General features: G+C 51.1%; 2 protein-coding genes across 2 annotated transcripts in view; both read right to left on the bottom strand.

The window, feature by feature from the left end:
* Positions 1-543: 543 nt before the first annotated feature.
* On the bottom strand, positions 544-6,108 carry LOC135826838 (uncharacterized). The gene has a single exon (XM_065339442.1). The coding sequence runs from the start codon at positions 6,106-6,108 to the stop codon at positions 544-546; it is 5,565 nt and encodes a 1,854-aa protein (XP_065195514.1).
* A 12,170-nt stretch (positions 6,109-18,278) lies between these two features.
* Positions 18,279-19,349, bottom strand: part of LOC135826523 (uncharacterized) — a 51,854-nt gene continuing 50,783 nt past the window's right edge. The window contains exon 2 of the mRNA XM_065339132.1: positions 18,279-18,862. The gene's annotated coding sequence lies outside the window, so the exon portion shown is untranslated. The remainder of the gene's footprint in view (positions 18,863-19,349) is intronic.

The raw sequence follows: 19,349 nt of genomic DNA, 5'->3' as shown, positions 1-19,349 counted from the left end.
CTGTGCGCAACTTTGAACTGTTGAGTGGGAGAGCTTGTAGTGCCACGCACAAATACGTCTTGGTAACTCAAATATGGAGGGGTTCCGGTTCACGGAACGACATTGCACTTGTTACTTGAAAGGATTAGGTGACTTGAAAAGGAGTGTCACCTGAAAACCTTATTTGAGACAAGGTTGAGACAAGTAGAGACAAGTGAAGCATGCAAAAGGGAAAAGGCAGCAAAAAAGGAGCGACAGGCTCGCTGCGCATGCTCCGGGCTGAGAGCTGCAAAACGGTGCACGCGATGCGTGCAGCAAGACATCAGCATGACGTCAACAGAATTAACCATAATATTAATAACAGGGAGAAATTTCACACAAAACATGTGGAAAGATATTACTGAAGAGCATAAAGAATTCGAGAGCAATGAGAGTGAGTGAGCGAGAGAGAGAGAGAGAGAGAGAGAGAGAGAGAGAGAGAGAGAGAGAGAGAGAGAGAGAGAGAGAGAGAGAGAGAGAGAGAGAGAGAGAGAGAGAGAGAGAGAGAGAGAGAGAGAGAGAGAGTTAAACACGGCCGTCGGCGATCAAATCCTGCAAGTTGGACTGAAACTTGCTGGCAGCGGCTCGTGTCGGTCTTCGTACGACTGCAACAGGAGTGCTAGTCTTCTGAGCTGGGGTAGCTGAGGATTCTGAGGAACTGCTGGTCTCCTGAGCTGGGGTACCTGGGGATTCCGAGGGACTGCTGGTCTCAAGCGGACACAGTAGACTTACTGGCCGCTTGACGGTGCGGTTGTCCGAAGTGAGGACGGTGGCGGAGCGGATGTTGCCATTGCTGCTGGTGTGGACTTCTTGGATTCGTCCAAGGCGCCAGTGGCCGCGAGGCAATTCCTCCTTGATGAGGACAACGTCAGCAGGCTTCGGAAACGTTGACGATCGAGTCCTTGATTGCTTAAATGATGACGTGTGGGCTTCTCGCAGACTGAGGAGGTACTCGTTCCTCCAGGCGAGCCAGAACTGATCAAGGTGTCGTTGGCCCTTCTTCCAAAGGTCCAACAGGCTGTCTGCAGAGGAATTGATGGGCTGATAATCCGGGTCGGTTGGGTCGTTGCTGACCGTGAAGAACCCCTGTGTGGCAGACAGGCTGATAAAATGACCAGGCGTCAGGACCGTGCACTGTTCTTCGTCGACATAGACTAGCGGCCGAGAATTGACGACAGACTCAACTTCTGGCAGGAGAGTGGCGAGTTGGCTGGTTGTGAGGAGGCGTCTCCCAATGGTCTTGCGCATAGAACGCTTGACAATACCCACAAGCCTTTCATACATTCCACCCATCCACGGAGAGTTGGCAACGATGAAGTGCCACTGGATTTGATGGCGGCTAATGTAGGACGTAACACTGGTGTCCACCACAATGTTGCTCCAGGCAATGTCAAGAGCGGACTTGGCCAGCTTAAATTGGGGAGCGTTGTCAGACACAACTAGCTCTGGCGTGCCACGGCGGGCGACGAAACGTCTCAATGCGAGCAGAAACTCGGCAGCTGTCATGTCGTGGACTGGCTCCAAATGAACAGCTCTGGTCACCATGCACGTGATCAGGCAGACCCATGCCTTAGCGGTTTCTGACTGTGTACGGACGAGGACTGGGCCAAAGTAGTCCAGTCCGATGTGAGAGAATGGTCGCGCTTGGGTCACTCTGGTAGAAGGTAGCGGACTCATCTGAGGTGTCTTGTATGGCGCGCCTTCGTAGCGAATGCACGTCTGACAGCGGCGCACGAGGGCCTTTACAGCTGATCTGCCTTTCGGGATCCAAAACTGATATCGGACACGGGATAGTGTGTGCGCTACGCTGCCATGCATGACCTTGAGGTGGCAATCACGTATGATCAGGTTGGCAATGGCGTGTTCCTTGGAGATCAGGACGGGAAACCTCGATTTGGAGCAGAGGTCAGCATTCTCCAGTCTTCCACGGCATCTCAGTACTCCGTTGTCGAGCACTAAGTTGAGCTTAGTTGCCAGCGGATGTTGCTTCCCACTGGACAGAGCGGTGATAACATCTGCATAGTGTGCAGACTGGCTGTGGCTGATCCAGACTTGCTCTGCTGCTTCGATTTCTCTAGGCGTGAGAGGTCCAGATGGAGTTGGTTTCTTCCGCAGCCTACAGAGGAAACGAAAGCAAAGTGCAGACACACGCACTAAAGAGTCGAACGACGAGAAGTCGTTCACAACAATGCCATATGGGAATACATCAGATTTTTTATTTGTCTGTGAACCCTGACCAAATGGCTGACCCCCCGACCCCTTTGAGGTGACTTCCGGAGGACCCTCCGCCGGCGCAACAGTGACGGTTGCTGCAGCGGTGCCTTCAATCGGCAGGCTGGGGCCGTTCCACCAGGTGTCGCATTTTAACAAGGCTGCGGCGCTCAATCCACGGGATGGCAGGTCGGCTGGATTCAGCTTTGTCGGGACGTAGTGGTGGAGAACGTCTGGAACGGCTGCGATGGCGTTGACGCGGTTCTGCTCAAAGACGGGGAGCTTCGTGGACTTGAGCCAATGGAGTACAGTCGTTGAGTCGGTGTACAGATGAGTGGCTTGGAACTGGATGTCCAGTTGCTTGCGTAGATACACGATAAGGCGAGATCCTAGGCTTGCCGCCATCAACTCTAACCGTGGGATCGTTTGACCCTTGACGGGAGACACCTTCGTCTTGCTGAAGATGATGTGCCGCTGATTCTTGTCACCGACAGTGCTTTCCAAGTACGCAACGGCAGCATAGGCAATCGCTGACGCATCGCAGAAGATGTGCAACTGATACGACGGACTCTTACATGTGGGTACGCCGACGTAGCGTGAGATCGGATAGCTGCTAGACTCGTCAAGGTCGGCGGCTATTGGGTGCCAGCGACTGAGGACGTCAGAGGGCAGTGGGTCATCCCAGGACACAGCAAGCTTCCAGATATCTTGCATAAGAACCTTCGCTCTGATGGACACGGGGGCGAACAAGCCAAGCGGGTCGAAGAAGCGAGACAGTGCCTGTAGAACCTGGCGTTTCGTAGTGACAACAAGGTTAGCTGCATTAGGCGACTGTACGGACAAGACATCCTCTCTGGGGTCCCAATGGAGACCAAGGCATTTCTCGCGAGTGCTTCTTGAGCGATCGTGTTCTGGGATCTTGTCCAAAACCTCGGAAGAGTTCGATGCCCACTCTCTAAGGTTCATGCTGATTGCGGAGAACGTCGCCTTTGCTGATTGATAGTGAGCGACAGCATCGCTGATGGTGTCCTTGCCCAGGATGATGTTGTCTACGTACGTGTTTCGGAGAATGTCGTCTGTCTCCGGTGAACAGGTCTGCGTGAGGTGGTACTTGATCGTTGCAGACAGCAGGAAAGGGCTGGAAACAACACCGAAAGGGACTCTACAGAAACGCAGAGTTTGGAGATTGCTGTAGTTGACTGGTTGGTTGGGGTCATCCAACCACAAGAAACGAGTGACATCACGATCGGCTACGTTCAAATTCATCTGTAAGAACGCTTTCTCGATGTCACTACAGACGGCAATAGGGTGCATGCGGAAACGCAGGAGAATGCCGCAGAGATCAGGGATCATGCACGGCCCAGGGTACAGACAATCATTGAGACTGGGCGAAGTCTTCGATACACGAGCGGATGCGTCGTACACGACACGGATCTTAGTGGTGCTGCTGGACAGCTTGAGCACACAGTGATGTGGCAAGTAGTGGATTGGATGCGAGTTGTCTCTCTGGCTGGGAAAAGCAACGCGTTCGATGATACCAAGTGACAGTTGCTCTTCAAGTACCTTGCTGTACTTGACGAAGGTATCAGGCTCGTGACGGAGACGTTTAATGAGTGACTTCAAACGTCCAAAAGCAAGTGGAAAGTTGTTTTCCAAAGGCGGATGTTGTTGTCGCCAAGGCCACCCGACGGTGTACCGTCCGTCCTCAAACACGACCAATTGGAGGAAGTCGTCATACGCATGATCGTTGCTGGGGCGTGTCGCACTGAGAGAGTCGAAATCTTCAACAGCCCAGAAGCGCTCAAGGTCAAACGAGGGATCTTCACGTCGATGACTTGCTACGGCTAAAGTGGTGTTGCTCTCGATTACCGAACAGGCGTGCTCAGTTGCTACTGTGCCGGCGCAAACGAAACCAAGTGACGAGTCCAACAGCTGCAGACCATCGGGAAAGGAGATGCGGTCAGTGCCCAGGATCTTGTAGTAGTGATCAAGACCAATGAGGATGTCGATACACAGGCGATCGTTGGATGACGTGAGCGGCTCCGCAAGAGGAAGGGTGTTGAGGCTCGGGTGCCTGTTGGTGTCCAAGGGGACGCGCCATATCGGTGAAGTGATTTGGGGAATCACATTGGCGGACAATGGAAGGATAGAGTCATTCTTCAGTTTGAGATTGACCTCAACGCGTGGGTACTGAGACGTGTTCCTCGATGCACTACCGAAAGTAGAGAGGGCAATGTGATCTTGACCTAGAACACTGAGGTTGGCTTTCGCCTGGAGCGCCTGCGTGACGTACGACCGGCAAGAGCCACTATCGAACAGTATACGTGCAGACAGCGTGGTCGGGGTATCGGAAGAGTTGGACACTACATCTGCAACTGCGGTTTGCATGATGACGGACTGGTTGTCGCCTGCGACTGTGCTAATGGCAGGATGTGGCTGGAAAGGTGCCGCGTTGGCACACATTGCGGAGCTTGGTTGTGCACCGAATTTCACGGGACACAAACTGGAGTGATGGTCAGGCTTACGACAATAGAAGCAAGGTTTCTGCAGACTACATGACGAACCACTGTGGCCTGGCCGTAGGCATCGTTGACACTTGTCGCCGAGGTGTGGTTTCCTTGTTTCAAGTGTGCTATACTTGGAACACATGTCAGAGTAGTGGCTTTCCCTGCAGAAAGCGCAGACTTTCTTTCTTGGCTGTGATTGGCGACTCGACTCACCGACAAGAAGTACGAACGACTTATGTACGGAAGACGGCTGTTCATGTTTGCTGCTGGCGGCATGACTGGATTGGCGCTCGGCTGTCTCCTGCGCTACTATATACGCACACAGTTTGACTCTCAGCTCGGCGACAGACCATGGATCGATGCCTTTCTGCAACTCAAGTTGCGCAAGCACGTGACGCGGAAGCTTGCTGGTCATCAGTGAAATGAAGATTGGTTGGTCAGTGTCTTCTTCAAGAGCGTTGAGACTGCGTAGGTGTAGTTCTACCGTATCGTACAGCTTACGGAGCGAGGACGGCTTGTTGGTTGCCGGTGGAGTTTCCATTAGGGCGACATGGTGAGCATTAACCTGCACCTGCGTGTTGCCATAACGCTCGTCGAGCAGGCCAAGAGCAACAGCATAATTTGCATCTGACAGAGATAAACCAGAAATGGTGTCGAGTGCATTGTGTGTCACATGCTCCTTTAGGTAGGAAAGCTTCTGTACATCGCTTAATCCAGTGTGTTTGTGTACGGATGCCATGAACATGTCGTGGAAAGACTTCCATTGCAGGATGTCACCGTTGAATTTAGGTAAACCTAACTTTGGTAAATTGACAGTGGACTTGTGAGATGCTTGAGTGGTGAGTGATTCACTATGCTGTTGTAGCAGAGATTGAGTTTGTTCCTGTGTTTGACGATGAATGGTGAGTAACTCTTTCATCTGGCTTTGCATTAGCTTGACAACTGAGTCGTTGTCCGATTTGTTAGTACCGGTACTCGACTCTGGAGAGGTCTGACAATCTGCTGCTGATTTCAGTTGAGAAATTCGGAATTTGAGCTTTTTGATCACGCTCATAGCTTCAAACTGGAAGTCCAGATTATCGTCTGCTTCCTGTTTACAAGCAGCTTCGTCAGAGCTCTCCAGGGCGGAGGAATCAACACAATTTGACAAAAGTTCACAGACCTCATCAAATGCTACGACATCGGACTCTAAAGATGCACATGTTTCACTTAGCTTTTCTGCTGTTGCAGATGAGGGAGCTCCAGACAATAATGCATTGCCGTCATCGAGGCATTGCTGGATGCTCTTCTGCAGCCGAAGTATCTTGCCGCGATACCGCTTAGTTGATGCCGGATCAGGAGCATCGGCACTCGAAGCCTTTTTTGGTGGCATTCCCGGGTTTCGGCACCAAGTTTGTGCGCAACTTTGAACTGTTGAGTGGGAGAGCTTGTATAGCCACGCACAAATACGTCTTGGTAACTCAAATATGGAGGGGTTCCGGTTCACGGAACGACATTGCACTTGTTACTTGAAAGGATTAGGTGACTTGAAAAGGAGTGTCACCAGAAAACCTTATTTGAGACAAGGTTGAGACAAGTAGAGACAAGTGAAGCATGCAAAAGGGAAAAGGCAGCAAAAAAAGGAGCCACAGGCTCGCTGCGCATGCTCCGGGCTGAGAGCTGCAAAACGGTGCACGCGATGCGTGCAGCAAGACATCAGCATGACGTCAACATGATGTAACACATAAACAAATAAAGACATAATGAGCGTAACGCGGATTCGTGATGCATATTCACGACACACTGCGGGCTGGCGTGTGCTCAGCGCATATAAACTCAGTGCATGCTGGCGTGTGCTCAGCGCATATAAACTCACTGCGGGCTGGCGTGTGCTCAGCGCATATAAACTCACTGCGGGCTGGTGTGTGGTCAGCGCATATAAACTCAGTGCGGGCTGGCGTGTGCTCAGCGCGTATGAACTCACTGCGGGCTGGCGTGTGCTCAGCGCATATAAACTCACTGCGGGCTGGCGTGTGCTCAGCGCATATAAACTCACTGCGGGCTGGCGTGTGCTCAGCGCATATAAACTCAGTGCGGGCTGGCGTGTGCTCAGCGCATATAAACTCACTGCGGGCTGGCGTGTGCTCAGCGCATATAAACTCACTGCGGGCTGGTGTGTGTTCAGCGCATATAAACTCAGTGCGGGCTGGCGTGTGCTCAGCGCGTATGAACTCACTGCGGGCTGGCGTGTGCTCAGCGCATATAAACTCACTGCGGGCTGGCGTGTGCTCAGTGCATATAAACTCAGTGCGGGCTGGCGTGTGCTCAGCCTATAAACTCACTGCGGGCTGGCGTGTGCTCAGCGCATATAAATTCACTGCGGGCTGGCGTGTGCTCAGCGCATATAAACTCACTGCGGGCTGGCGTGTGCTCAGCGCGTATAAACTCACTGCGGGCTGGCGTGTGCTCAGCGCATATAAACTCAGTGCGGGCTGGCCTGTGCTCAGCGCATATAAACTCACTGCGGGCTGGCGTGTGCTCAGCGCATATAAACTCACTGCGGGCTGGCGTGTGCTCAGCGCATATAAACTCACTGCGGGCTGGCGTGTGCTCAGCGCATATAAACTCACTGCGGGCTGGCGTGTGCTCAGCGCATATAAACTCACTGGGGGCTGGCGTGTGCTCAGCGCATATAAACTCACTGCGGGCTGGCGTGTGCTCAGCGCATATAAATTCACTGCGGGCTGGCGTGTGCTCAGCGCATACAAACTCACTGCGGGCTGGCGTGTGCTCAGCGCGTATAAACTCACTGCGGGCTGGCGTGTGCTCAGCGCATATAAACTCAGTGCGGGCTGGCGTGTGCTCAGCGCATATAAACTCACTGCGGGCTGGCGTGTGCTCAGCGCGTATAAACTCACTGCGGGCTGGCGTGTGCTCAGCGCATATAAACTCAGTGCGGGCTGGCGTGTGCTCAGCGCATATAAACTCAGTGCGGGCTGGCGTGTGCTCAGCGCATATAAACTCACTGCGGGCTGGTGTTTGCTCAGCGCATATAAACTCAGTGCGGGCTGGCGTGTGCTCAGCGCGTATAAACTCACTGGGGGCTGGCGTGTGCTCAGCGGATATATACTCACTGCGGGCTGGCGTGTGCTCAGCGCATATAAACTCAGTGCGGGCTTGCGTGTGCGCAGCGCATATAAACTCACTGCGGGCTGGCGTGTGCTCAGCGCATATAAATTCACTGCGGGCTGGCGTGTGCTCAGCGCATATAAACTCACTGCGGGCTGGCGTGTGCTCAGCGCGTATAAACTCACTGCGGGCTGGCGTGTGCTCAGCGCATATAAACTCAGTGCGGGCTGGCGTGTGCTCAGCGCATATAAACTCACTGCGGGCTGGCGTGTGCTCAGCGCGTATAAACTCACTGCGGGCTGGCGTGTGCTCAGCGCATATAAACTCAGTGCGGGCTGGCGTGTGCTCAGCGCATATAAACTCACTGCGGGCTGGCGTGTGCTCAGCGCGTATAAACTCACTGCGGGCTGGCGTGTGCTCAGCGCATATAAACTTTCTGCGGGCTGGCGTGTGCTCAGCGCATATAAACTCACTGCGGGCTGGCGTGTGCTCAGCTCATATAAACTCCCTGCGGGCTGGCGTGTGCTCAGCGCATATAAACTCACTGCGGGCTGGCGTGTGCTCAGCGCATATAAACTCACTGCGGGCTGGCGTGTGCTCAGCGCATTTAAATTCACTGCGGGCTGGCGTGTGCTCAGCGCATATAAACTCACTGCGGGCTGGTGTGTGCTCAGCGCATATAAACTCACTGCGGGCTGGTGTGTGTGTAACATGTTGCACATGTTCCGTTTGGCGTAGTAATATTTCCACTCTTGATTGTAGCTAGGAATGTGACTCTACTTCATGACATGTATGCATACGTCATTTGTACACACTCACAGGCACACACGCATGCGTATCTTTTCGTTGGCTCGCTCTGTTAGGGGCCGTCCGTAAATATCGAACTTTTTTCACCAAACGAATTATTTTAGTTTAGACCCAACCCCTCCCTCCCTCCCCCTCAGAACGTAAAAAAATGTTGAGATATACATGCGTATACAACAAAAGTCGCAAGTGTGTCACTGCTCCTAGGGCCATGTACATGTATCGAAGTTTTCTGAAACGAAATTGGTCAACCCCCTCCCACCCCATAACGAAAATATTTCGTTTCGTGAAAAAAGTTCGATAATTGTGGACGACCCCTTATGATGCTGGTTTTCCTTTTGCTTCGAGAGAATGTTTTGGACTTGAGAGTTGCAGTTTTGATCTCAACGTCTTGTCATGGTTGGAACTGGTGCCTGGCTGGGGGCTGGGGAGTTTACGCTCCTGTGAATGTAATTGTAACCTCAGGCCAAGGTTACACGTGGTGGCAGCGAATTCGAATTCCACGTCTTGTGAGAGCACGCGTACCAAAATTATTTGTGGAAGACTGATCGTGTAGAGATGGCTCAGCAAGGTGGCGCTCCTCCGCCCCCTCCACCACCACCACCGGGCCCAGCGCAACAACCAGCACGTCCACAACAGCAGATGCGGGTATGGGCCACGCCAGAGAAATTCTCTGGCGAGCGCAACGCCGACTGGACGTCATGGATTGGCCATTTTCGCCTCGTCGCGAATGCAAACAACTGGACACCGGCAGACCAAAGCAGGTACATTGGGTTGTACCTCACCGGCCACGCACTGTCTTACTTCCAAAGTTTGGAAGCCCATACGAGGACAGGCCCATTCGACCAGCTGCTGCAGGCGTTTGAACAGCGATTCGGCGACGCAAACTTCATCCCCACGTTCAGAGCAGAGCTGCAGTCACGCCGGCAAATTCGTGGCGAGTCCCTGTCGGATTTTGCGGAAGTCGTCCGCAGGCTCAGTAGACGGGCGTACCCCACGGTAGCTGGAGCAGTGCAGGATACCCTGGCGCGCGACACCTTTGTAGCCGGCCTTGACAGCAGGGACCTGCGCCTGCATGTTCGTGGCACGGACCCACCAACATTGGATGATGCACTCCGACGGGCTATGCATTTTCAGTGCATCCTGGAGGCAGACCAGCAGCAGCAGGCAGCTAGCCCAGTTATATGTGCGGTGCAATCTCAGCCCAGTGACCCTACACTCAACGCCCTGCTGTCGAGGATGGCAGCCCTGGAGGACAAGATCTCCAGGCTCACGCTGGAGAGGCCAACTAATCTGCATCGGAGTGGAGATGGTGACACCAAGCGGTGCTATGTGTGCGACAGCACAATGCATTTCGCACCTGACTGTCCGCACCAGAGATACACACCGGCTAACCGTGGTGGTCACCGGGGTCGTGGACGCGGTCGGGGAAACTGAGCGTCGCTGACAGCCAGGGTCCGCCGTCAGCAACCTCCCCAATGGACCCATGTACCGGTAAGCAGAGTGAACCGTGTTCGGTGTGTCATGAGGCTGTCTGCTTACCTACTGAGACAACTTGTAAGGCCTGCACAACTACTCCAGCCGAGTGTCCAGACAACTCGATCGTCCTGCCTCTGTCGTGTCTTGCAACACAGTCCGACAGCACGGTGCAGATCCAAGGCACGGTCGAGGCTGTGCCAGCCAACATGCTTGTGGACACCGGCAGTTGCGTAACGTTGTTGAGCACCAGCTTTGCTAAGTCTCTCTCTCATCGTAATGTTCATTTATCTATCTCACCCGTTAATACTGTTCTTAAAGCGGTAAATAATTCTTCTGTTCCTGTGCTCGGGGAAGCTGTCGTATTGTTAGCAACTGGCAAGCTTGCTGTACGCCACAGAGTCATTGTTGCTGACATTATGCCCGATGTGCTAATCGGCATTGACTTCTTGCAATCTCATGGCTGCACAATTGATTTCGGTCGCAACATGCTCGATGCAGGCGGTGTCGATGTACCCCTAGAGCCCACCCATAATGCTAATCCTGTAGTCTGCCGTGTTCATCTTGCTAATTCGGTTACTGTACCAGCATATACACAAGTCATTGTTCAAGCGCAGCTGCGTACCGATGATAATCATTTACCTAGCTCTGCTGGTTTTGTTTCACCTTCAGAGAAGTTTATTTCCAAGTTTAGCACTGCTATGTCACGTGTGGTGGCTACTCCTGACTCTGCTGGCCGTGTTTGGATTCGCCTACAAAATTTTCTTCCTCATTCCACAACTGTCCCGAAGAATTATCAAATTGCTGAATTTGATTCTGATATTTACATTGACGATGATCTCAATGATTCGCCTACGCATGCTGCCTCTGTTGACGAGCATAGCTGTAACGCAGTACAGGAAGAGAGCTGCTCACCTTCCGAGCCAGACGATTTATTTGACTTACGTCACCTCGATCCGCAAGCGCAGTCTGCTATAGCTACTGTGCTCAACGACAATGCCGATATCATCTCGCAGGGACAATTCGACCTTGGGAAGACTGATGTAGTAACACACAACATCCAGACCACATCTGATCAGCCTAAGAGACAGCCACCCCGCCGAATTCCTCTCAGTCAACGAGCCGAGGTAAAGCAGCACGTTGATCAACTGCTTGATCATGAGATTATATCTCCATCCAGAAGCCCTTGGGCTGCTCCGATAGTTGTCGTACGCAAGCCTGACTCATCTATCCGGCTATGCATCGACTACCGGCAGTTGAACAGTATCACCGAGAAGGATGCCTTTCCCCTTCCTCGTGTGGATGATGCTATCGACGCTATGGCTGGTGCACGCTACTTCTCTACCTTAGATCTCGCAGCTGGCTATTGGCAGGTGGAGATAGATGAAGCTGCCAAAGCTAAGTCGGCGTTTGTGACACCGTTCGGATTATTCGAGTGGAACCGTATGCCGTTCGGCCTGTGTAACGCACCGGCAACTTTTCAACGCCTCATGAACCGGGTCCTTGGTGACCTAGTACCCAATATCTGTCTGGTCTACTTGGACGACATTATCGTGTTCTCATCAACGATTGAGGAACACATGAGTCGTCTGCAAACAATATTCAGTCGTCTTCGTCAAGCTGGCCTCAAGATCAAGCCCAAGAAGTGCTCACTGCTTCAGTCCTCAGTCACGTACCTGGGATTCTTATTCTCAGAGCAGGGTGTGGCACCGGACGCAAGCAAGTTCACGGCTGTTCAAGACTGGTCATCCCCAACATCACTGAAAGAGGTGCGTAGCTTTGTTGGTTTCGCATCGTACTATCGCCGCTTTGTGCCACATTTCTCAGAAATTGTAGAGCCCCTGAACCGTTTGTCCCAGAAGAATGCCACTTTCAACTGGACACATGAGTGTGAACAGGCATTTGCTGAACTGAAGTCCCGACTAGTCAAGTCACCTGTTCTAACATATCCTGATCCTGCAAAGCGCTTCATCCTGGACACTGATGCGTCAGATCTCGCCATGGGAGCTGTTCTCTCGCAAGTCAATAGTCACGGTGAGGAAGTAGTGATTGCCTATGCCAGCAAAGCATTAACGAGATCCCAACGTAACATGGGCAGTACACGCAAGGAGCTGCTTGCTGTTGTCACATTTACTGCACATTTCCGCCATTACCTACTTGGAAATCAGTTCACATTGCGAACTGATCACAAAGCGCTCATCTGGCTACATTCGTTCCGGGAAGTGGACGGTCTTCTAGCCCGGTGGATTGAGCGTTTGGCCGTCTTCGACTACGTCGTCACACATCGGCCCGGGAAGCAGCATGTCAATGCAGACGCCTTGTCAAGACTCCGCTACCACAGCCCGGCTACCGCAACCTCACCGACGCCAACGCCCGAGCAGAGAGTAGGTGAGCAGAATATTGTTGTCAATCACCTGTCTAGCGCTAGTCCTGATAGTAATCCTGTAACAGTCAATGCTGAAGTGTCGCCACCCAATTGGTGTGAGTCTTTCACTGTTGAAGAGTTGCGCAGAGCTCAATTAGAAGATGCAGATGTGAGTACAATGATCGGCTGGCAGGAGGCATTACTTGACAGGCCCCTGCGTAGTGATTCTGCCATGCACGGTGCGTCTATTGCATTGATACGATTATGGAGCCAGTGGAAGCGTCTAAGACTGGTTGATGGAGTGTTGTACCGGGTTTACCACCCCGAGAATAGCGACACACCGTACCTACAATTTGTTGTACCACAGTCTCTGCAATCCCGCATGCTTCAGTCTGTGCATGCTGATGTCTCTGGAAGCCACTTAGGTATTGAGCGAACACAAGACAAGCTTCGCAAGCGGTGTTATTGGCCCTTCATGTCGTCTGCAGTTAGTGATTTTTGCCAAGCATGTGATATTTGTGAGAGCCGCAAAGCACCGCTACCAAAGGCCAAAGCCCCGCTTGTCCAAGACCGCCCATCATTCCCGCTAGAGAAAGTTGCTATTGATATTATGGGCCCACTGCCTACTACGCCTAGCGGTAACAAGTATTTAGTCGTCATTTGTGACTATTTCACTAAGTGGCCAGAAGCGTTTCCTGTACCGAATATTACTGCTGAAACAATAGCACATGTCCTTGTTGACGGCTTCTTCTGTCGTTATGGTATTCCATACCAGCTGCACTCTGACCGTGGTGCGCAATTTGAGTCGAGGTTATTCCAGCAGATCTGTCAGTTGTTGGATATCAGAAAGTCACGTACAACAGCATACCGGCCCCAGAGTGACGGCTTAGTCGAGAGGATGAATCGCACACTGGAGCAAATGCTGGCTGCTCACGTCGACGACCACCACACCAATTGGGACCGTCATCTGCAACGTTGTCTGCTTGCCTACCGGTCTAGTGTGCACTCCTCGACCAAGGAGACGCCAGCGATGCTCATGTTAGGTCATGAAATCCACCTGCCAGTTGATGTGATGTTTCAGTCACCAGACTCTGAGCGCTCCCATGTGAACACGTATGTTATCAACTTACGACGCAATCTACAACGAGCGTTCTCGCATGCCCGTGATGCTGGAGCAACAGCCCAGCGACGGCAGAAGGCCCACTATGACAAGCACGCTAAACAACCGAAACTCAACGTTGGTGACATGGTTCGGTTGCATTCTCCTGCCGTCAAACCAGGTACGACTTCCAAGTTCCATCGACCTTGGAAAGGCCCGTACACTGTGCTAGAACGTGTTGACGATGTAGTACTTCGGATAGCTGACAAATCCGGCACGACCCAGACTGTTCACGTTGACCGTCTGAAGGCTTGGACTGGCTCTGATCTGCCTGCAAGTGCCAATGAGCTCGTACCGAACTCGCCTCCGACTTCTATTGCCGACTATACGCCTGATGTTGAGTATAATGTGCAACCAGTACCAATCCCGGCTCCAGTGCAGGCGCCACCTGCACCAGTAATTGCTGCTGCGCCGGTGCCGCCACCAGCCGCAGCACTGAATCATGCACCTGTGCCTGTTGTGCACCACTATGATCTGCGGAACCGTGCAAACATTCAGCCGCCAGCAAGGTTTGCTCAGTGAGTGTCTATGACTGTACAGTGTGATTATTGAGAAATTGTACATTCTTAGTTCAGAAATACACATATTTCACACAGTCCTACCTGTTGTTAGGTTAGTATGAATAATGTCGAGCATTTCACTTGCTGTTTCACAGTCCACTTACATAGCATTAGTAGTTTCTAAACTTTCCATTATACCTCACACCGATTAACTACACTTGTACCATACTTGCGCCACACTATTTCACTTTCCAGTATTTAATTTTCTCATGTAGAAAGCTATCACGGATATGCTCTAAGCTTTGTAACTTTCGGTCACTATCGTTCCCTCTGTAACGAGGGGGGAGGTGTAACATGTTGCACATGTTCCGTTTGGCGTAGTAATATTTCCACTCTTGATTGTAGCTAGGAATGTGACTCTACTTCATGACATGTATGCATACGTCATTTGTACACACTCACAGGCACACACGCATGCGTATCTTTTCGTTGGCTCGCTCTGTTATGATGCTGGTTTTCCTTTTGCTTCGAGAGAATGTTTTGGACTTGAGAGTTGCAGTTTTGATCTCAACGTCTTGTCATGGTTGGAACTGGTGCCTGGCTGGGGGCTGGGGAGTTTACGCTCCTGTGAATGTAATTGTAACCTCAGGCCAAGGTTACATGTGCTCAGCGCAGATAAACTCACTGCGGGCTGGCGTGTGCTCAGCGCGTATAAACTCACTGCGGGCTGGCGTGTGCTCAGCGCAGATAAACTCACTGCGGGCTGGCGTGTGCTCAGCGCATATAAACTCAGTGCGGGCTGGCGTGTGCTCAGCGCATATAAACTCACTGCGGGCTGGCGTGTGCTCAGCGCATATAAATTCACTGCGGGCTGGCGTGTGCTCAGCGCATATAAACTCACTGCGGGCTGGCGTGTGCTCAGCGCGTATAAACTCACTGCGGGCTGGCGTGTGCTCAGCGCATATAAACTCAGTGCGGGCTGGCGTGTGCTCAGCGCATATAAACTCACTGCGGGCTGGCGTGTGCTCAGCGCGTATAAACTCACTGCGGGCTGGTGTGTGCTCAGCGCATATAAACTCACTGCGGGCTAGCGACCAGCCCGGCTCTGCACATGTAAACACTCTGGGCCGGGTGGTCCGCTTTCTCCAACCCGGGCTGGTCCGCTTTCTCCAACCCGGGCTGGTCCGCTTTCTCCAACCCGGGCTGGTCCGCTTTCTCCAACCCGGGCTGGAGTTGCACATATAATAGACCCCTAACACGTTATCAGGTGGAGAGTGTCTTGTACTCACGTTATCAGGTCGAGAGCGTATTGTACTCTCTCTATTCCTGTACTTCATTACGTTTAAAGTTTTTTGTATAACTTTTCAAAATTTTAATGGTCTACAGTCGTGTGCTCACGTTATCAGATAGAGAGCGTATTGCACTCACTCTCTCTACTCATGTATTTCATTACGTTTAAGGTGTGTGTAAAATTTTCCAATCTATCAATGGTGTACTGTGGTAGAGCTGTGCACGTAGGTAGAGTGCATGCAGTACTCACGTTTCTTTGCTAGTGCATTGCGATTTTGTGAATCGCACATGAAATGGATACAAAGACAAAGCAGGCCAAGTACATGGCGAGATTTCGCCAGAAGACGCGCAGTTATGAACCATCAAGGCGACAGACAGAAATTGCACCAGGACACGCAAAGACAAAGCAGGCCGCTTACATGGTGACATCTCGGGAGAATGCAAAGCGGTAGGCCGCGTACGTGGCGAGATCGCGGGGGAAAGACCAAGGATAATTTTCCATAACCCGCAACTTGTCAAGTTCCCGATGTGTCCGGGCCATAAGCTCGCATCGGTGGTATGCAATGGCTGAATGTTTCACAAGCTCCGTCTGTTGCCTAAACACGCATTCTTCTGGCTCAGTTCTCCCTGCGTGCGTGTCCAGGTCGCCTTAGTTTCAGTCACCAACCATCACTGAACCATTGCAACAGCGTCAAGAACATTCATGGGAATAAAAATGTTTACCGCGCAAGGCAATGTGTTGAATTAAGTCTGCTGAAGTGCTATTGCACAACAAGTCCGGGTGTGTTTTCCTCTGTGCGCATGCCTGTGTGTGTGTGTGTGTGTGTGTGTGTGTGTGTGTGTGTGTGTATCTGTGTGTGTGTGTGTTTGTGTGTGTGTGTGTGCGCGCGTATGCAAATTCGTCTCCATGTGTGTGTGTATGTGCGTTCGTTTGTGTGTTTCCTTGTGTGTGTGTGTTGGGGTGGGGTGGGCGGGGGAGGGGGTGTGGGGTGGTCTCACAGGCTCCGTCACTGACGACAGAGATGTGGGCACATGCTCGGGTAGCCCTTGGCGGATTATGCCGGCATAATATTTGGCATAATCTTGGGATTTCGTCAAAAAATTATGCTCCAGCATTATACGGATTCCAACATGTAAGGTCGGCATAATCTTTCGGTTTAGACAAAAATTATGCTTAGGGCATGGCCGTGTGTGTATGCGTGGTTTCTCAATCCTCTATGTACAGTGTGAATACATAGTGGAACCGAGCATCATTCAGCATAATTCAGCATATTTGTTGGCATAATCAAAAGCATAATTTGACGATTGGCCGAGCATAGTCCGCCAATGGCTATGCTCGGGCCACGGTGCGGCGTACGGTTGCCGCAATGTGCATGTGTGCGCTTATGCACCCCTTTCTACAACAATGCGTACTGTTGTGTTTCTGTTTGTCCGTGTGCCTCTTTATGTGTGTGTGTGTCTGTGCGTACGTACATTGGTTCGCGTTTCTTTCTATGTGTGTGTCAGTGTTTTCCTGTGTGTGTGTGGGTGTGGGTGTGTGGGTGGGTGTGGGTGTGTATGTGGGTGTGTGTGTGGGTGAGGGTGTGTGTGGGTGTGGGTGTGGGTGTGTGTGTGTGTGTGTGTGTGTGTGTGTGTGTGTTTGTGTGTGTTCAATGGCAGTGGGGATGGTCACACACCACCCTGGTGGGAATGCCCAGTTACCATCCTGCATACTTGGGTGGGCGTCTTCATGTGTCCATCCATATGACATCGGGTGTACGCGTGTGTGCGTGAGTGTATGTGCAGTCGGGCAGCATGAGTTGCTGCTCAGGTTGGCCGTGCCAGTGCCACCCACTGCCCAAGCGCGTTTGCGGACAGCAGGCTGTGTGACCACCGCAGTCCAATGTGCCATTGCGACAGGACCGAGTTGGGGCTGGAGACCATATCGATGCCCACACTAAAACTGACCGGTTACACGGGAACGTACAGTGGTCCATGGTGCGACCGCTTTACAATCGTTTCCAGAGAAACATATAGTGGTTCAACGTGTTGCTTATCCTCACGGCTGAGGCTGGGGTGGGCCAGGGAACGGAAAAAGAACTGAAATAATCCATATATACATGTAGTGGTGATGTAACCCTATGATATTGCTGTAATCCTGTGCCCTCCCGACCTCGTGCTGCTGGTGCGTTCGGGTCCCGTCCTCTCCTATTAAGGTGGATCATTTTACATTGGGGGGATAATGGACCAGTTCTAATTTCATTAGTTTTACGACGGGGCTGCACCAGTAAACGTTTTTCAGAACCGCTCACAGAGCGGTTTTTATATGGATCATGTTCTTACATGTATATGGAAGCTTCCTCGAAGTGAATGCACCCACCCATGATCACAAACGCACTTGTCCACTCCCATATTAGCTTTCTCATGCACATGTACACTCATTCACATTTGTACTCATTGGTGTGTTGACTTTTTGATGTATCTTCTTATTAACGTGTGCACTCCAGCTTGTGTGTACTAACATAATGGGTAAGTTTACAGACTTGTGGACTCAGACATGGCTATCATCATAGTAAAAATACATGCCCTTGAGAACACTAGGTTTTGAGATAGTGTGCTCAAGGGCATGTGAAGTCATGTGTAAGAGTGAATACGCTCAATCTCAATCGTGTGAGCAGAAAAGCACGTGTGCGTACATGCATACGAACAGACACATGGGTGAACACATACACACATGTATAGGAACAGACAAATGCACAGACTTACACAGACACACACACACACAGACAGACAAGCTCATAATACAAATACACACACACATACACACACGAATACACACACACACACAGGGATACCGGTACTTGAAGAACTCTCATCATAGAGTACTAATCTCACAGAAGGTGAAAGTATTGAATTGCAAAAAAATTACACCAGTATTATTGATTGCGGTTATCAAAGTATTCTAGATGCAAAGACTTGCCAAGAAACCTGCGACCAGTAAAGACATTGCACTATGCACAAGTATGAACTATGTGAGTGGCAAGGTGATGATGCTATGAATATTAGTTCTCAATGATCATTTTCATCTGTGCTTTCTATTCTCTCATTTCTACTCACTCTATACAAGAAACATTTAAACAAAATTCACTAAACAATCTCCAAACATACAAACACACATACAATGTATATGTACATGTGCATGCAAAGAAATGATCACACATATCAACTAAAACCACATCAGCAAAAACGAATAGTTCAATGATGTAAATTCTCTCAGCGACAGTCCACAATAATCGAAAAAAAAAATGAAGAAAGGAAAACATCCAATAAAAGGGTCCAAAGTCTAAAGGTCAAAGGTCAACGCAGTGAATATTCCGATTGACTGAAAAAAGGAAGGAATGTCCAGTCGAAACACAAACGTACAAACACACATACACACACACAACTACACGCTCAAGTATATACACATACACGCACACACAAGCACGCACACGCAGAAGCGCTACCACGAATGCACACACACATACGCACGTGCACTCCAAAGAACATACACAGACGGATTGTATGCTAGGAGGAAGCAATAGACCAAACACGAAGCTTTCTTCATCAGGACAAAAATCCGTCTGTGTTTATTCTCTCACCTCCTCATTCCTCACTTTCGCTATCTCCTTCATCGTCGTACTCGTCTTCTTCTTCTTCTTCGCCATTCTCCACTTCGTCGTAGAAGCGAACTCGCATATACTGCACTTTCAGATCATCTCTGGCCATGGCACTTAGAGCCTCACGCAGCCGTGGAGACACTAGAGCTCTTTCAGGCATCTGCAGCTCCTTCAGAGACGAGCAGCTCTCGACAGCGGTGGCGAACAGCTTTGCTTCGTCGTCAGCATCTCGGAAATCATTCCTCGCCACTCCGAGCACGGAGAGCTTGGGCA

The sequence above is a fragment of the Sycon ciliatum genome, chromosome 10, assembly GCF_964019385.1.
Source record: "Sycon ciliatum chromosome 10, ocSycCili1.1, whole genome shotgun sequence".
Taxonomy (NCBI): domain Eukaryota; kingdom Metazoa; phylum Porifera; class Calcarea; order Leucosolenida; family Sycettidae; genus Sycon; species Sycon ciliatum.
Note: the sequence above shows the minus strand (reverse complement) of the source record. Positions and strands in the feature narration are given on the sequence as shown.